This window comes from Dryobates pubescens, chromosome 8 (assembly GCF_014839835.1).
Source record: "Dryobates pubescens isolate bDryPub1 chromosome 8, bDryPub1.pri, whole genome shotgun sequence".
NCBI lineage: Eukaryota > Metazoa > Chordata > Aves > Piciformes > Picidae > Dryobates > Dryobates pubescens.
This window is the reverse complement of record NC_071619.1, coordinates 24,175,567-24,195,247: the sequence shown is the minus strand read 5'-3', so window position 1 is coordinate 24,195,247 and position 19,681 is coordinate 24,175,567. Positions and strand designations below refer to the sequence as shown.

The window sequence follows — 19,681 nt, the reverse complement described above, 5'->3', positions numbered from 1 at the left end:
CCACAATAAGTTACATAAAGGCAAATTTTATGTACATACAAAAAGGACCAGTGCCCAGAACTATTTGCGCAGCATATCCACCATCCAGAAATCAACCATTTAAATATTTAGTTCCCTTCAGAATTCTTGAAGTAAACTGAATTCATAAACAGATCTTAATCTTCTGGTTTGAAAAGGGGTTTTGTCTAATTTCTAAATTCAGGGGAGACCATGGATGTGGTTTAACCACTGAATCAGCATTCTCAGAATTCATTCTATAAACAAATGTATCAAAAATGAGGCATGCCATATAGTAGCATATAAGACAACAGGGAGAAAAAATGACCTGACTGCATTGAAACTGTTTATGCATCCCAAAAGGGAAGTAGTGAAGCAGTAGTGCCATTGTACAAGGCACTAATGAGACCACAGAATAATTCTGCTTATGCATGCTCAGAAAAACAAAACATAAAAAAAGAGAGAGAGAGAGAGACACCTCCCCCCCACTCCAAGTAACCAGCAAAAACCCCTTCAAACTGAGTAAGTGAAGAATAAGGCTGCTAGGAAAATCAGTGAAATGGAGAACATTGTATGAATAAAGACTGTAATAGCACTTGCTTTTATAGTCACTGAAACAGCTAAAAGTATACAACTTCCTCCTGAAAACACGTCAAGAAAATGCCAGAAAGAAGAAGAAAGCAAAAGGATAATATTGGCATAACAGCAAATGGGCCTCCAATAAATTTATATGGGAAAAGATGGTTCCTCAACTTAAAAGCACAAGATGTAAAGACAGGGCCTTGGAATAAGGAGGAATGGGGGCAAAAATCTTTAAGCAAATGAGCTTAATGGCATAACTCAATTGATAGAAGTTCAGATTCTGTGATGTGGTGTCTACTGCAGGAAAAGACCAGACACACAAAACACCCAAGTGGAACGTTCCCAACTTGTCTGATCCATCAGAGACAAGAAGGTGGTCTCTTTTGCAGGGTGAAATTACATTATATGCTCTAAAACTGCCCTCAAAGATTTTCATTCCCCCTCCTTCACATAAGTTATTCCACATTCAAATATGTGAATGTCTGTTAATACAGCAAATGCAGCACCAGGCCCCTGCTGTGAAATCAGGAACCTGAACAGCTGGTGTTACTGTTCAGTGTGTCCTGGATACTTTTCACAGTGAGATTTTTCTGCACCTTTCTCTTCCTTCTACAATGGAGTGTAAAGACACAGTGCAGTAATCCACACAGAGTGAAAATACTCAAGACAACGCAAAATATTATTTAGTTCTTAAGATAATGAAAAATAAGAATTAAAATGTACCATGTGGAAAAGTGTAGAGTTGTACATTCCACTGAAGACATTTCTCTTCAACTACACACACATTCCAATTTATTTGAGGCGCTTGGACTTGCAAGATAGGTAGGGTAATCACGCATCAGTCAAAGAATTACTCTGAAAACAAATACGAGAACCAAAAATCCTCTAAACTCTTCTTCACTGAAAAAGAGAGGCACTGCATTTTTAAGCTGAATTAAGGCTGTAAAAAGATGCTGGTTCATTGTGAATTTGAAGTCATCAAGTGTCACAGGAGTGACATTTAACCCACTGTTTCGCTGTTAGTCCTGTAAGCCTGCTTACGGAGATGAGTCTCGATCTCCTCCCTGAAGACCAGCATTCCAAGGTGCGAGTGAGAGGCCTCGTTCATGGCTTTGGACTGGATACACATACGATACTGCTCTGGAGTGAGTTCATCTGCACAGTGTTTCTCATGCCAAAGGTGAAAGAGACCAGGGACTGGTGTCCTGATCACAATAAGGTCACCGTGCAAGTACTTTCTGTAAAGGTGAACGTCCTCGACACCCCAGCCTTTCACTTCCAAGTCAAAACCTCCTATAAAAACAGTATCAGAAAATGTTATTTTAAAACACAGGCTAGGTGCAAAGTTAAAGGTGCATCACTCCTTGTGCTATTTATATTACCATATCTGGTACAACACACCAGAAATTCTGGAGCAAACAACTTCAAGTGCTTCATGCCAAAGCATGCCAAATTGAGGGAGTGGAACTTCCAAGCATATCCCATCCTTTGCAGTGGAAACTACCCAGGACACAGATCATGTACTGCTGGCTTCAAAATTCTTAGAACAGTGTCTCAGAAATTACATTATGCATGACATCCTATGTGACAGCTGCAGAAAACTGTAGGCAAACCTCACTGGCTATGCTTCTAAATTATTTTTAGCAATCATAATGGATTTTAGCAGCTGTAAAATGAAGCAGTCATGCTCCATATGAAAAGTCCTCTCCAAAAATGCCATCAATTAATCCATAGGTGACAACTCAAAAACCTGGATTAAGGAAAGCAAACAGGTCTACCATTTTAACTTCTCTTTCACTATGGTTCTAGGAAGAAAGGCAAATCAACCCAGGCACATGCACTATTAATTTCAGAACTCCAGAATGATGAAATCTTAATTTAGCACATACCCTACACATCGCAATATGACTGCTATTAGAATCAGCCTGCATTCAAGCCATTATATAGCACACAGAGCATGTCTTCACACCTGGCAGATTATCTTCAAGACGGTCTCCTGACTTGAAGCATACCAAACTGGTCTCGGATGTAACCGCAAGCCACAAGGGGGTGCCAAAGCACATTTCTAAAGCCTCCAATAACTTGATTCAACTGCACAGGGTTATTTAAAAGAAAGAATTCGAATGCTTCTGTCTATGTTACGGTTTACTTCACAGACAGGTTTTTTAAACTTGATTAATTTGCTTCCAAAAGTATAAAAAGTACTGAAAAAATAAAGTATTTGCAGAAGTTCTAGAGTGAGATGTTGCTACTAAATATACTGTGACTTTGAACAAACATTCATCAGATTATGTCAAAAAATAATATAACTTACTGGTCAAACTTATCAAGAAGTCTGACTGCTGGGCTTGGGAAAGTAACCAAAGAAACATATATGATACTTTCCTGTCATTAGATAAGAACAGAGAATTAATTTAAATACACCAACAAAATTTTTACAGTTTCATCTTACCAACAGTCAGAAAGTCTGTCCGATATTGACAAGTCATCCCAAAGCCAAAATCCCGCCAGAAACCAGAATCCTTCTTGTGCACCTGCAGTTTTAAAACAACACCATTCTGAAATGCAAAATACATGAAAGGTGGTACATTGCACCCGGTTTTATAGCAAGCTAATCTCTTCTGATCAGTGCAAGATACAGTATTTCTGTGTCATACACAGGGATGGGCTTCCTAATTACCTGCTGTTCACTTGATCCTTTGCCATCTGATTCAAAATACTTGCTTGTATTGCAGTTCCACATTTACCTTTCTGCCCCAACAGCTCTGGTTTCTATACACTTGGTCACACAAAGCAGCAGATTTTTGGTAGTCTAATGACAAATCTGTTCCAAATACTCCAATTTCTACCCAGTTTTTTAAGGCCACATTTGTCTCTCCTCTTCTGACATAAGAAGAAAATTAACTTTTGTTACTGGCTGAAACAACAGCAGAGTTGTCAGGCAGGAGCTCACTTCTTTCTGCTGCGACAACCTAAGGCCATATGCAAAAGCTTCCCACCTACTTTCAGTAGGATTCTTGTGTCTGTTTTTCAGTATGGCTGTGTTGCACGCTCTCCTCTCCCACAAACCTGTCCACCTCAGAAGGCCCAGCTGCAACCCCAAATTTCATTTACACAGTCTCTTGAGAGTCAGGCTGGATGCTGACCATGCCATTCCAATTTCAGGCAACAAAGACCCGGAAATACCAGTATGTACTTCTTTCTGCTGAATCCCAAATTATCCTACAGGTGATTATCTGGAATGGTTTTGGGATTTATTTATTAGTTTGACTAGAAGCTTCCCTAGAAGCAGTGTTTCTCATTGCAAAAGCAGGATTAAATTACCACTATAACAGTCAATGATTCTGGAAGATATTGGATGGCAAAGGTAAAGAAACAATCAGCACAGAGCAGAGCTGTCCACAGCACTAAAAAGGCAGCTGGCTGAACATCTTATGGCACACTTCCTGCACACTACCTTCTGGTGCTAAGGGAAGCTAATCAAGCACTGGTTAGTTGATTTTTGCATTTCACCACTTCTTTCTTTGCTGGAACGTAGGTTGTAAGCTGCTGCCACATTATGCCTCCTAAAAGACTGCTCTTTCAAGTCAGAACTAGCAATAGATCAGAACTACCAACTTCATTTTATTAATAGCATGTTGGTTGTTTTTTAACATCTAGATGGAACTCCAAGAATGAGTTTTGTACTGTTTGATAAGCTTTTCTTCAATGTGTTTCATCTACAATGGAGACAAGTGTTTAGATACAAACTGCCAGAGCTCATAAGCTATCCCAAACAGACTTAATTTTGTTTTAATACAACCACAACTAATTCTATTCAGAATAAATCACACTGCTTACCAATTGTTGCTCCACAGGGGGTGGCATTTCTTGGTTGGCATAGACAATAGCAGGATTATAAAGGCTGAATACCACAGGATAAAAAACCTTTTTCCCTGGAAGTCAAAAGGGCAAGCATTATTCACTCTGGGCATACTTTCTGAAGGCAAGAGGAAACCAGAAATATTGTCTTTATGTACAATATTAGTTATTAGCCATCTACGGGAAATAAGTCTAAGTGTTAGGATGTTCCATCGAGGTACCACATAACATCTACTAGGGTAGATACATATACATGTATTGATATATATATTCTAAAGACATATTTACATACAGCAATACATACTTACATGCATATAAAATATTATATATAGATAGATATAGATATCACATTAGATGACAGCAAAAAATCACTTCAATAACATTATGTAGTGAAACTAAAAATTAACCAAGTCCACATAATGTGGCAATGGTGGCAGTAAGCAGTGTGAGCAATCTGGCAGTATAGGCTTAGAGCCTGACATGGTGGTAGGCCATGCTCGGCATAAGTGAAGAAGTAACTAGCAGCTTAGCAAAACAGTGCTGTGCCTGCAGCATGTAACTAAAGCAGGGCACTGGTAGCTATAAACAGAGTAAGTTATCTGGGAATAACAGGACATGCACCTGCATCGACCACCTCACGTGTTATTAGTAGTTTGACCAATAATCTATTATAGTACGATGCGTGGTCACTCATGGGGAACCAGTGAAGCTATGCCAATGATAAGCTGTAAGGATTCCCTTAATACGCACTACACTTGTACTATACTCGTACAACACTTGTACGATAAAGGAACAATACTAGATCATATTGGTCATCTGCATTGACTCCATCCTCCGTCGCTGACAATGTAACACCTTGCATAGTTGAGTGGTTTTTCCTCTTCGCACAAGCATTTAAAACCACATACATCCTGCAGAGTCATTGAGCATCCTAATTATGCTGCGACACCAGTTCTGTGCCTATTAAAGAAGCCAGATCAGTATTTTTCAAGGATATCTTGCACTGCCAGTGCTGCAAAGGTACTGATGACAGCCCAGGAAAATATTCAACATGCTGATTTGGGCATGAACTCCTAACATGCGAGAAGTATTTTCAGGTCTCATTTGAAGCAAAGGCGACAAGCTGTCAGTGTGAATTGTCAAGTGATTTCTCAAACACTCTTTCCTGTGGAAGCTCACAAGAACCTTCTCTCCACAGTTTTTCCAATTATTTATACAAGTGCAGAGACACAGAAATAAAATAAAATGCAAGAAACAGAATCCAAATATGAACTATAGCATATTTTCTTGCCTGTTTATTACATGAAGAAATAGTATTTATTTATTCCAAACTGACATTTGGATATAAAGGTTTCAGGCAACAACAAAAGTGGAATAGGAATAAAAAGCACCCAAACAAATGTTTAACAGGAGAAAGTCTTAACTAGCACTCTTGTTAACACAAGAAAGATTTATCCTCTTGGCAGAAGCTTGTAGAACAAGCAAGCTTCACATAACTTAAGAGAAAAATGGTCAGAAAAGCTTGGGATGTAAATGTGGAACATTAGCTCAGTCTCTGTAAGAGCGTCAGCATAGCTCTACTGAAAACCAATTCTATGTGAGGTGTCTTGGCCATGTGTGAGAAGACAAACTGAAATTGTTAAGAGATTCAGTATAACAAAAATAATCTTCCTTCCATAAGGAACATACCAGGCTCAGCATTCAAGCGACAACTGTTGAGGAATTCAGCTGTGAAATAAACGTCAACATCACAGAAGAACATCAGCACCTCGCCCTTTTCCCAGGCTCTGGCACCCATGTCAAGTCCCCGTCCTCGGTTAAACTCCTCATTCAGAGAGACAATTGTGTAATTGTGGAAGTTAGTTTCCCTAGAAGAAAACCAGAGCCAAACCCAAAATAAAATAGGGACATACACACAAATGAAGAGACCATTTATACTTTTTCAGCATTTGACAGTAATTCCATTCCAGCTTGGTGGGTTTTTGTTTGTTTGTTTGTTTTTTTAAGCACATCCCCAAGAAGGGGGTGTTCAAGAGGGGATTGGACGTGGCACTTGGTGCCATGGTCTAGTCATGAGGTCTGTGGTGACAGGTTGGACTCAATGATCTTTGAGGTCTCTTCCAACCTTGGTGATACTGTGAAAAAAAACCATCTGTTCCATTTACTTGTCTATTTTACATGTCAGAATTTAGTTATTGTAAAAAGATGGACCTCAGACTTACTGCTTGCTAGAATCATGAACAGCCAATGAAATTGTTTAGAAGGGGTGGATAACATAAAATAAAAGTCATTGCCTAATTTCACTTCGCATTTAATCAGACATATTTAAAAAGCCTATTGGCAATTGAAATGAAGTAATGTTCTATGACATTACAATGCTCTACCATCACCAAACTCATTAGGCAAAAGGCCATCTTTCTGGTGATGCCACCCACCATAACTCAGTCTGTTTCTCTCTGCTATTTCATACCACTAGCACACATGCCTTGACTCATCGTGGAAGAGAGAAGAAGTAGTAAAGGGAGATTGGAAATACACCCACCTGGGGAATATCTTCAAGTGAAGTTAAGTATCTGCTTCAAAGAGATTTCAAATGGTAATGCGTACAGAGAACAGAATTATGATACTGAACAGTAGCACCACTAAGCTGGTAACAAGCCAGATAAATGCCCAGTGAGTTTGCAGCACTGAATGTGACTCGGCTGTGAGAAGAGGACATGCCACAAGGAGCACGGCAGGCAGCAAAGAGGCCTCAGAAACAGTGGCAGCTGGCATTCAGCAAGCTAGATGCAAGGGAGGCTCTGCAGGAGGAAGGCAGAAGCACTCCTCCCTCCATTCCTAGATGATGTGTGTGTTCACCAGGGCAATTCACTGTCACACTAAGCCAGCAACAAAATAGCCTATGCCTAACAATTCCATCAAGCAAAGCTTTGGGCAGCATGGCAAGACCACAATGATGTGCAAGCTCAGCTTATTCTTAGCTAACAGGCTCCCACCTCAGGGATGTGAGCACAAGAACTCAGAGAAGTCCCTCAGCTATGGGGTTACAAATGCTATTACCTGTCCCATTACTCAGGAGGCAAGAAAGCAACACTGGGTACTTTATATTCATACTACTGTAATGCTATTTGCTGAGTCTGCCATGATGAAAGAATATTTAAAGAATTTTATTGCACAGAGTGAGCTGTGAGGACAAAGCTTAACTTCTCAGACAGCATATTTGGACTACATTCCTGTTTCTTAGCATTAAAATTACTTCTCCAGTGAAAGAACTATTGAAGTGTACATCCCAGTTCCAAAGAGCTTGAGTTCTGATCAATCTGTTAGTACGACTTAATATTCACTGCAAAATTCACCCCGTTGTTAGACAGAAACTCACCCAGTGAGATAGAAACCCCAAAGCCACTGCTTTTAGTCTTTTTTTGGCCTATAACTTGAATTTTTAGTAGCCTTCAGGAGACTTTTGTAACTTAAGCTGTAAAATGCAAACAAAAAAACAGTGTTCTGTAAATAAAGCTTACTTTTCCTATTAACTGGTAGTGGGCTATAAATTTATTCTTTTAATTCTTTCATTATTTAAACAAAAGAAAGCTCTTGTTTTTATTGACTGATATTGGATTGGCACACTTACCTAGCCACAGATTCTAAGATGCTTCTTACTTCAGATAGTCCATTTTGTCCAAAATATACAACTGTGAGGTGAACACGTTTATCCTGATGAATACACACATCCCTATAGGCACAAAGATAAGCAGATAGGAATTACTTTCAACACAACAGAAGCTTCAAGTACTTATAACCTATTCACTTAAAAGTATTAAGCATATTTAAGTATCCTTGTCAGACTTCAACTAACTTGTAAAAGAAACAAGGAAAGATGTGTTTTTCTTCTTTCCCCATCTTTCCCATTTGAATAGGAAAGATCCAATACTGTGAGTCTCATTCCAACACCTTATTTTACAAACAGGAATTCAAAAGCTGAGGTAAATACAAAAGCAACATTCAAGATATGTCTCCAGGTTCACAATGACCCTGGCATTCAGTCTAAAAGGGGTTTTGGTGCAATTTGAGAATCTAAAGTCTTTTTAGAAGGAATGTTTTCTCCATGCCATCATTTCAATTACAACACCCCAAAGCAGTTGCACACAATGTTGGAATCATTAGTTCTGCTGAAAAAAAACCCAGAAAATAAATCTGTTTTGAGAAAGAAGCAAAACACTGAAAATCAGCAATGCAGCTCACTATATAATCTCATGCACCTACCTAAAGTTTTGCATAAATTGTGCAAATGCCTCAGTTCTTCCAGCAAGAGGGACAATTATGTTAATGATTGATCTAGAAATATCGACCGTTTCACTCTTCACTTTCATGAGGGGTCCAAAAGGTCGGAACAAGGTGACATGTCTGTATTCCATGCCATCCATCTTCTTATAAAACAGCTCATACTGTGTCCCCTTATCTCTTTCTGTACGATAGTAACCTGAAGAATAAGTCACACAAGTAATTTGTAAAGTCAAAGATCCCAGAAATTTTATTTCCTACAAAGAAGAGGAAAATAAATCTTTGGGGGCAAAGAAACAATCAACTCCAGATTCCACTGCTTCTTAGAGAGGGTCCTACATCAACTTCTCACGCAGAAATAGAATTAGGCTTTCCCAACAAAAAGAGAATTCAACTATTGCTATGGAAAAGGATGGCTGAAATCTAGTATTGACTGCTTTTAAGTCCTTTTGTAAATACCTTCTCTTGAGCTAGTCCACAGTAAAAGATGAGATCATCTGGCCAGCAATCAACAAAACAAGCTGTGGGCAGAACAAATGGCACAGTAACTCACTTGACAAAGTCTGCAAAATCTGAAATGTGCTATCTAAAAAAATAAATGGCTGTATGATAAATGCTGGAATGCTTTAAAATTGGTTTCACTGCTGACCACTAGCTACAGTGCTTTCTTTCCAATAAATACAGTGGTGTTTTACTACAGCCATGGTCCTCTAAGGACATGGGCAGAAGTATTCCATATAGCTGTAACACTGAGAAAACAATGAGTCCTTAGAATTACTCAGAGATATTTTATTCCTAATGCAGATAAAAATCAATCCCATTCAGAACATGGTTCTTTCATTTAAGGACCATCAACAAAGCAAGTTAAGCCAACAGCATCTCTAATTTTATGCCACAAAAACTGAGACTCATTTTTGGCTTTGAACTGAGCTGTGTGCTGTTAATTCCATGCCCATACTAACATGAGAGTAAGAAATGAGAGGGAAAATTGTCCTATTTCCATTTACTTGGCAGGCCTGAACTGCCTCTTTTCCTGCAAACCAGCCTCCAGAACAGCTGAAACACGCTTCCAGCCTCCCACCTAGAAAGGAGGTATCAGGACACAGAAAAGATCAGCTGCTGTGGTGACAAAATGGGTTGTATTTTGTGCTTAGTATTGACACTGTCCCTTTTGTTGTTACTGCCTTTTTTGGAACTGAAATCAAAAGAGGTCAAGGTATAAGAAGACAGCAGCCCTCAAACTTAGAGCAACTTGTTTTTATTTGTCTGAGGAACCAGAAAGTGATCTTAAGCTCTGCTTCTCTTCCTATCCCCAGGTCAATAGTCCTCTGTGTTCCATTACTCCCATTTGCTTCTTGCATTGAAATGAGAAGGTAAAGAAGGCATACAGGACCTTGTTCTAACTTTTTCCCTCTATACCCCAGGCTCCCTTAACAAAGCGTCTCTTCCATAAATCTACTGAAATCTCCCCATGTTTCTCTGCTCCTGCCTCCCTTCCCAAACCAAATCCAGTTACACACTCTGATGTTCCCTCCTTCTGCTCCTGTCCTGTATCTGCCAACAGCTTGTCTTTTACAGCAAGCTCCCTACTCCCTTCCAACATTCTGCTCTGCCAAGCACTGTTTCTTATGGGTGAATATGGCACCAGCAGACCTGCAGGAAATGTGAATGACCACCACACAGAGATGGGGTGTAGCAGAACAAGCTGATGCTATCATACTGGAAGTTAATGGCAACTGATTCTAACCTTTCAATTCAAGTACACCACTCAGGAAAGCATGACAGTTTCAAATCAGTAGTAATTACAAGTACAGAGAAGGGTGTTTCCAACAATGTTAGTCCACACTGTTGACAGAAACCGAGATCTTGAATCACTCTCAATCCTTTTTCGCTCTAACTCTCGTGCTGTGTAGTCCAGCACTGTAGCTTGAAAACAGCTTCATGGTTACTGGAGCAGTTGAAGCCCCATGGTGTTTGCACGTTATGCTCTCATGCAGTATATCACAAATACTTTGTACCCATACCTCTGTGTAAATTAGCATTCATAATATTACATTCCCTTCTCCAGTATCCACAATCTCCTTACAGATGAAAATACCATTTACAATGTAAATAAATTTTTTTAAAGCATGTGACAGTTGCCAGTAGCTTACCAGTAGCTTATCTTTAATCTAAGGATATGCATAGGTGTCCATTTGTAACAGAAGGCTGTCCTACAGAACAGTTAAAGTAAACCCTACTGCTATCATTTTATAAAGACCTTAATAGGCAAGTCCAAATCTGTGTAGTGCCCCTGCCAACATTCAATTGCTAGAATATAAGATTCCAAACGTTTGCATCTACTAGTGCCACACTTCTTATAAATTGTATGTGCTCCTCATTTTCCTTGCTATGAGCTGACTTCCATAGGTAAACTACCAATTTGAATACTTTTATGGGCTTAAAGCTTCTATATACAGAAGGCAGACTTGAGAACAGTCAGAAAAAAAAGCTCACATCTGTTTTGCTTCTTAGTGTACTTAGGTTTTTAACACTTGGGAATGACTCATGTAATAAAACCTGCTATCTCACCTTCCAAATAGCATATGCTGGCTGCCATCCAAAACCAAGCTCTATAAGCAAAGAGGTAAAAAGCAGCAGAAATAATTTAACAGCTGTTATTCCTGGTCCATGAAGTTTTAAACCCTTTGCAAAAGTTCTTTTTCTCACCAAACAAATTAAATTTTAGGATATTGGGGATCAATTACTATCAAAGCAAAAAAGCTGTTGCTCTATTGCACTGAACACTACTACTTGTTTTACAACCACCAAGAAAGCACGCGGTTTATGGAATTTAAGACATATGTCCTTTTTTTTTTTCACCCTGTATTTAAAGTCTGTTGTAAGTCCCAGAACATTGGCCAGTTTCTGGTCTTAGGCAGGACATACTAAAAGGGGTATCTGCATGACAAACAGTCCACACCATTTTACTGATGGCAAGGACGTTGAATAGTTGAAGTCTGCAGCACTGTCATAAACAAATTTTACATGCCAAGGACATATTCTGGGTGGGGAGTCTTCTCTTGAGAGTCAGACTTAAGGATATTTTATGGACTTTACGCAGCGCCAACTGGAAGCACAAAAACAGAAATGCAAACAAACAGCAGCACTCAGACTCTAATAGACCTTTATTAGAGATTAACTAATTGCTAATTAGCTTCTGAAAATATGCTAATGCTTCTGCTATCCAAGGGTAATTTATCCAATTTATCTTTTAATGGCTTGATAAAATATACCTGTTACACTAATATAACCCAACTAAACCAATTACACTGATTGTAAAGTACAGATATCCATGAAAGCTCCTCACCGTTTTGCACCATTACTCAAGACTTAATGTCACGGGTTTCTGAAGAAAGTGGATTGACAGATCTAATAGCATTGTGCTCTTTCCATCTTATTTATGCTGTTTCTTCAGTTTATCAAACATTTATCTCAAAGAAATCTATTTTTATCTCAGCAAATTCAGCAAATAGGTTCACTGTATTCTCTAAAATCCTTGATTTGTGAAAATATGTACTACAGCAACTTTTATTCTCTCTAAGGATACTCTTCACTCAAGGGGACCAGTGTGCTCCTGTTTCTCTACTAAGAAAAAAAAAAACTTTGAAGTGTTTCTCACAGCATCTGCAGAACAAGACTTTTATTAATGACAGGTTTTTAGACTGTTAATGTTAGAATTCTGGAAGTTTCATTCTGGGTTGCAGCAAAGCAAAAAAGGTAACAATGCAGCGAACACCCCTACAGAGCTAGGAAACTTGCTGATGTTCATTACAAGAGCAAGCCAACTGAGCCTTGTGAAAAATAATTTGGAGCTTTGAGAATAGCTTTATAGAACAGAATAAACCAGGTTGGAAGAGACATAGTCACAATGCATGCTTGCAAATCTGTTTTTTTCACTTGGTGATATTGCTGCCAGTAGTAATGATGTGGCTGTTGCAGCTCTGACTAATCAGAACTCCAAAACATATTTGGTCATTATTTTGTTTTACAACGCTAAAACCCAAAAACATCAGTTCGAATAACGCTCAGATTGCTCCCTGTGATGGATCCATCGTCCTTGTGCCACTAGTAGAAAGCAGAAAATACCTTCATGCAGGCATCCCAGAGGCTAGGCATGCAGCATGAAAAGCTGCATGAACAGTCAGATAAGGGCACAGAGCAAAACACAAAGCAGCAAAAAGGCAGATACCATTCATCAGCAAGTATTTTCAAGGTTTTTGACTTGTATAGTATTAGACTAATAAAATTAGCTGATCCAGCCTACCAAGTATTTTTGAGTAATGAAGTACTTTTTTTTTTTTTTCCCAGAAAAATTTCTTTAGGAAATGTCTATTTATGATATAGAAATGACAGATCAAGTTTCAATTCTTGTCATTAGTCTGTGTTGTGACAAGTGACTCCAATATAGGTAAATCCCAAAAATATAAGAAGTAGAATATTTCATAATGCTTGTACAAACCAAGACAGTGATATTCCACTGAGTGGGCAAAAATAATGTAAATGCTGGGGAAGGACCTCAGACATTCAGTGGTTTAGGCTGGAGATTAGGAATAAATTCTACACAGAGAGAGTGATTGCCCATTGGAATGGGCTGCCCAGGGAGGTGGTGGAGTCACCATCATTGGAAGTGTTTAGGAGGAGACTTGATAGGGTGCTTGGTTGCATGGTTTAGTTGATTAGGTGGTGTTGGATGATAGGTTAGACGCGATGATCTTGAAGGTCTCTTCCAACCTGGTTTATTCTATTCTAAAAAGACACCATCAGGTAAAAAACTGTCTATAGGATAAGATTCTAAACTTTGAAAGACACCAAATTCTCTAATGACTTACTAATAAAACTTGAAGTGTGTAACACACCAAAAAAGGTGCTTTAGTCTAGCATCTCAAGTCTAGGAAAAAAGCTAGATTAATTCCCAGAACCAAACATACACCTACACAAAAGGTTAGCCTACTGAGGTAGGACGCTAGAACACCTCTACAATAAAATTGCCTGTCTCTAGGTTAGCTGGTACAGTTTTGTGGGTAAGTTTTTGCAGGTGGATATGAATTATTTGTTAGAAAAAAAATCCTGCAAGTCAGAATAAAAGTAAAATTGGTTTATCTATATTAAGCAATTATATGTTTATCCATATGATGGATATGTATTAACTAATGAAGCTTTCACTTTTGTACTTCGCCCAAGGTTTCTCAGCCTCATTTCATATTACATAAAAACTTCCTCTTGGTCCTGATTCACTTCTTATAAAATAATCATCAGCAAGTGAAGAGGACACAGATCTTAAGTAATAAACTTTGTTTTAACTCATGATGACTTTTCTCTAAATCACAGAATGTAAGGGGTTGGACTGTTCCTCTGAAGATCATGTAAGTCCAACACCCCTGTTAGAGCATGATCACCTACAGTAAACGACCCAGGAACACATCCAGGTGAGTTTTGAATGTCTCCAGAAATGAAGACTTCACAAATGAGCAATGCTAATGCAGCAAGAATTTAGTTGAGCTCCTAGGTCATTTACATGAACTGTTGCAACTTTCATCAAATGAGGATGCACAAACTGAGGATGCACTAGAGCCTAGCCACAGGGCTGCAGTGCGTGGGATCTGCAGATACCAATACTGGCTGGTTCCACTTCTCTCAGTTTTGGAACCATAGAACAAAACAAACAAACAGAAAAGGTGTTAATACTCAGAAGCAACTTTTTTTAACTGGCCCAGTGTCTAAATCAGCCAGCAGTATTCTCACATACACAAACACAGAATACCCACACAACCCACAATTTCTGTCAGAAACAAGCATTATGGCTAGTTGCTAACACACCCAAATAAGCTACAGAAAAAATACTTTACATGATGTGTATTTTTTTCTACAGTTCCTGTAGCCTATGCTTGAGGAAACTGCCTAGTAAAACAACCCAAACCAAAAAACAACCAACCAAACAGAAAAAAACCAAACCTGCCCAACTAAAATAGAGTGAGGATGTGAGACAGTAAAGGCAGCTGCATACTTAATACAAAAAGACTGCAAGAATGATTGCTTCCAGACAATACAGTGAAAAGCGTACTAAAAGCCTAACACTGCATTCACTCTGTATTACACTGAGACAATTGAGTGGATTTTACACCCTCCCCCACCTTCTGGGATGAAGAGTACTTGCAATACGCAGTAGCTGTGAAAAGCAGATACTTGGTGCACTATAGACTAATTACATCATCTTAGAAGAATTGGTTATTTCAAGGCTATCAGTACCTTTTCTTCAGCATGTGTTTGCTTAATAGTGCAGACATCAGTACTGCTGAGATCCAGAATCTCTTTTACAGTAATGCTCTTATAACATGGTCCAACTGTTTTTTCTTTTAAATGGCAGCATGAACCATATTTAATACTGTAAATATAAAAAAAAGGGGTACTAGGGCAGCTTCCAGTAATACTTATCCATTACTGTACCTTGAAAGCTGACTTCTCCAGGAATTATCACTAACACATCTTTTAAGGGTGTCACTAATATTTTTATTTATATAATAATGTCTTCAGGGGTGCACAGCTTAGCAAGTTCCATAACTAGTGCATCATGAAGGGTCTTACTCAGCACACCAAGTTTTTCAGCTGATATGACCAGAACACGTTAGCCTAGCAATGCTCTCCCTCCAATACCACTATGCCAGCTCTAGAAGAGTCAAAGGCCTGAATAGTAACTGAAAGTGGCATAGAGATGAGTGAAGAAAAATAAAAATCTCTGTAGCTTCATACTGAATAGCTCAACTATGCTGAACAAAGGAGATAATCAATTTCTCCCTCCCACTGCCACCAGTTTCACTGGAAGTCTTTCAGATATTTAGTACCATGAGCACTTGTGCCACACTGACTTCAGCTAGAATTTTGCTATTTAAAGAGGGTACAACTTCCCCTGTATGCTTCTTCTGGTAAAATTTTCTTCTGAAATGGATTTTTTGCTCCCTAAACAAAACACAACATAATGAAGTGTAAGATTGTGGTGGGTTAACGGCCTCTTTGTTTTCAGGATGGGTGTTAACCCACCACAAATATTCTCCTCATCAGAAGTTAATTTTCTTACTGTGAAATTACTGTTCAAGACTATATTCAAGTAGGTGAAACCCCTAAAAATATGAACACAATTAAAGGCCTTTTGTGACATTCTGTTAACTGTCTACAAAGCATTTAATAAACATACCTTCTATGAAATCATTTTCATTATACAGATGCCTCTCTCCTACTCCATCATCTTCATCTTGTCCATCTTCTTCATCTGGATTATTGATAACCTCCAGGCCAGCCTCAATAACTTCCACCAATTCATCTCGTTTATCCTTTCTAACAGGTTTCTCTTCTGGATGCCGAGTGAGTCCCATCTCCAACTGGAATACTTTCATGGATGTAAAGCTTTCAAATGGAATGACACCATATTCACTAGGCAGTTTGGCCCCCACGCTCACCTCAGCTTTGTCAATCTGGGAATGAAGAAATTCTAGGAGATCATTGGATGCTTGTTCTTTGGTGCCCTGGTAGTTCATACTATTAACCTTGGGGGTCTTTTTTTCCTGTAGGGATTTCAATTTATCACTCATTTCTTGAAGTTCTTGCTTTAACTGGGCAATCTGACGTTTCAGACTAGTAGCTCGATTTTGATAATGCTCTTCTTGTTCCTGCAAGAGAGCTTGATAATATTCTTTACCCATGTTTTCACCTACAATGCCAGGCAGAGATCCATTGCCATCTGACTGTGGAGCACACTCAAGCAAATACATGAGCAAGACCAGACTAAATAGTAAAGCAAGGCCCACTAACAGCCAGCGAGTCCTGGCTTGAATTACTAAACCTCTTCTGGGCATTCTCAAATTATTTCCGGTTCCAATACAAAAAGATGACTTATCTGCTCATGCCTTCCAGGCAACATCACCCCGGAGTTCAAACCTTAGAGAGAAAACGTGGCCACAATAGTTACTACAAGTTTTGATAAAGTAGTCGATGAGCAGCTTTCAGCCTTTGCCTTAAACAAGTGCCATTGCAGAGCGATGAATCTGAAGTTCCTGTGTCATCCATAACCACCAACTGTAAATTTGATTGATGCCATACAATTTATTCAGGATTTCCTACCCCAAACAAAACACCCTGCAGAGATGGAGGAGGATCCAGCAAGGAGTCATATTTCTGTTTCCTAACTTAACCCTAGATGAAGGGTTTTAGCTTATTTCAAGTTCAGTGAGGAAAGTCTGGAAAAGTAATTTTAAAAGCTTTGAGTCAACAGCAACTTTTTCCCCCTAGTATGCAGAACTCAGAAGAGCCTACAGTTTAGTAACAGTAATTTTCATTTGCTGATCTAACTTTTCCTCTGGCACTTCAGTACTTTATTCCACTTCCCATCCTTTCCTTGGAATCTGCAGTTCGAGTCAGCAAAATGACAACAGAACCTAAAATTAAAAGAAAGGTGCATATTAGAATTTCCAAATCACTGGCTGCATTGTAGACACACAAATAAAATACATGGATGCAAAGAATTGCTGGGGTAATGGTGGGAAAAGCAAAAAGAAAATGTGTTTCTTTCCACTGCATTACCCATGAGCGATTCCCTTTGACACAGTGTCTGAAAGACAGCAATAAGAACACTGGAATGAAAGATATTTTTCATATAGCTAGCTGAAGCAGTAAGAGCTCTTCTAGTCTCATCAGGTTTTATTTGTTTGTCCCCTATTCCTTCTTGGGTGTTTTGTTTTCTTTTCCACTGTGGGACGAAAAAAAACCCACCAACAATACCCATCCCCTTTCTACTCCTCTAAACTAAAAAAAACAAAAAAAATGCTACAAACTATTTTGAAGCAGCAGTTTACATTTCCATTTGCCTTTATGTTAAGTAAATATCTTTTATGGAATAATTATTCACTTGTGAATAAGGTACTGTAGATTTAAATATCGAAGTTCACAAAAGCAGCAATTCAGCCCAGGTAAGATTCAACAGGAATATAAATTCACCCCCCAATCCCTGACTGATAGAACAGAGCCTCAGATTATCCATTGACTAACATTTCCACCTTTTGATTTGGGTACGCCAGTGTGAAGAGGTAATGGCTGTTTGTGCAGGTTGCCCTTTTACAAAGCTGATTAATCTGGCTCAGAGGAAAAGACCACACTTAAGCAAGAGGGGGGACACCAAATATCCTACTCAGCAACAGCAGTCAGCAAAACAATGAGCAAAGAGCTAAAAAGTAAACTCAACAATGTTAATCAACTTTTCAAGATCCATAAAATACTTTAAAACTTGGTTGTACAAAGTAAGTGAAATGGATTAAAGCTTATTCAGGGATCTACTAGCTCTATTAGCGCTACATCTGTTTTCACCATGTTGTATAATTATTGTTTGGTGAAAGTTCTGGACTTGGCAGCTTCAGTATGCTTGTGAGATTAGAAAAATATTGCTCACTCCAATAGTCCTATCTAACACCACCAGCAGCCATGAACCCCATCTTCCATCCTTGCAAGTCAATCACAATGTCATGGTGCACTCCATGGATTTACAACCACCACTATGCAACACTTCTCCCTGCATAAGTCCTTGTGACGTTTCTGCCTCCCATTCTACTTCCAGCATCAGGATATTGCTTTAGCGAGAATCAGGTACCTTGTATAAGTGGTATCATAATATTCAGCATCCACATTTGCATGAAGCTCCAATTACAAGGCCTGAAAGATTAAGTAATTTATTCATACCACTAACATCGATTCCTGTGATAGCTGATCCTAAGTCTAGTGAGCTAGAGACAATCCTATTAATAGGGCAATCTCTTTGAACAGAGATAGGCCTTGCCTATTTATCTTTGACAGTTTTCATGCAACATCATAAAGAGCCACTATAGTTTCACTATGGCCTTTAAAAGCATGGAAAATGTGCAATCAGTTATGTTAAACATGAAAATTTTAAATTGCACAGTAAGAACTGAAGGGGTGATTTAGTTTGCTAGAGCAGTGGAGACTGAGCCAATCTGAACAGCTTTTTTTCTCCCCCAGTATTCTGCTGAGAAGAGTCATCATAAAGGAGTCAGACAGATTGAATCTTGCATTCTTCAAGGAGTGAGTGAAGCCAGTAAGAATCTTAATTCTCAACCCATCAGAAAAGGAGGGTTTACAGGCCCTCTATTTCACTACCCTCTCTTTTCAGGAAAGCACTAGTGTTGCATATTTATTACCCAAATTTGATACAAATTAGGTCTGGCATAGCACTGAAATTCCTGTAACTTCTTCCACACTGTAGAAGATGACTACAAGAGAAAACACAGTGTGAAATCCCAGAATTGGCAAAAGCACTCAGGATCCCAAGAACCAGAATAGGAAAATCAATTTAGTGTCACATAGTACATTCTGAAGTTTATAAAAAAGAGCAATTAGATTACTTGGAAATAAGTAAACACACAGAAGTCCCTGGGAACAGCATTTCCGCGTTCAAACATTAAATTAAAAATCTTTAAATTGCACATGCTGACATTTTACTTCAATTCTTAAAAAGTCTGTTTGGAATACTCCCTATGATTTCCAAAGAACAAGACATCTGAAGCTTTTACAATGCTTATGAAGATCAGCAAGTTTTCCAGAAGCAACTAGTTGTTATTCTTTTTGCATTTTTCAGGGCCTTATGTATATTCAACTATGGAAATGTTTCTGTTCCTTAAAAAAGAACTCATTGATTCTCTAAGCACAAGGGAGCAGACCAGCATGCTAATTGAAAATGCTTTTAAATTTGTTTTTATTATATTAGCATTCTGTTTTGGTTCCTTGTTGCAAAGGATGAGTATGTCTTTCTAAAGAAGGGAAACATTCACACTTAAAGCAATGACCTAATTCAGTATGCACTTGGCTTCATGCCAAACTGCACAGACATTCCTCATTTTAGTATGTTCTACTTCAGATATGT

The 19,681-nt window shown here is 38.7% G+C and overlaps 1 protein-coding gene across 1 annotated transcript in view; it reads right to left on the bottom strand.

The window, feature by feature from the left end:
- Nucleotides 1-467: 467 nt before the first annotated feature.
- The window catches only part of CSGALNACT2 (chondroitin sulfate N-acetylgalactosaminyltransferase 2), a 31,682-nt gene continuing 12,468 nt past the window's right edge, over nt 468-19,681 (bottom strand). Inside the window, exons 2-8 of the mRNA XM_054163695.1 lie at nt 15,953-17,189; nt 8,704-8,920; nt 8,072-8,173; nt 6,130-6,308; nt 4,420-4,514; nt 3,032-3,113; nt 468-1,872 (exon numbers count right to left, since the gene is read on the bottom strand). Of these exons, the coding sequence (XP_054019670.1) occupies nt 1,580-1,872; nt 3,032-3,113; nt 4,420-4,514; nt 6,130-6,308; nt 8,072-8,173; nt 8,704-8,920; nt 15,953-16,610 (1,626 nt within the window). The 5' untranslated portion in view covers nt 16,611-17,189 and the 3' untranslated portion in view covers nt 468-1,579. The remainder of the gene's footprint in view (nt 1,873-3,031; nt 3,114-4,419; nt 4,515-6,129; nt 6,309-8,071; nt 8,174-8,703; nt 8,921-15,952; nt 17,190-19,681) is intronic.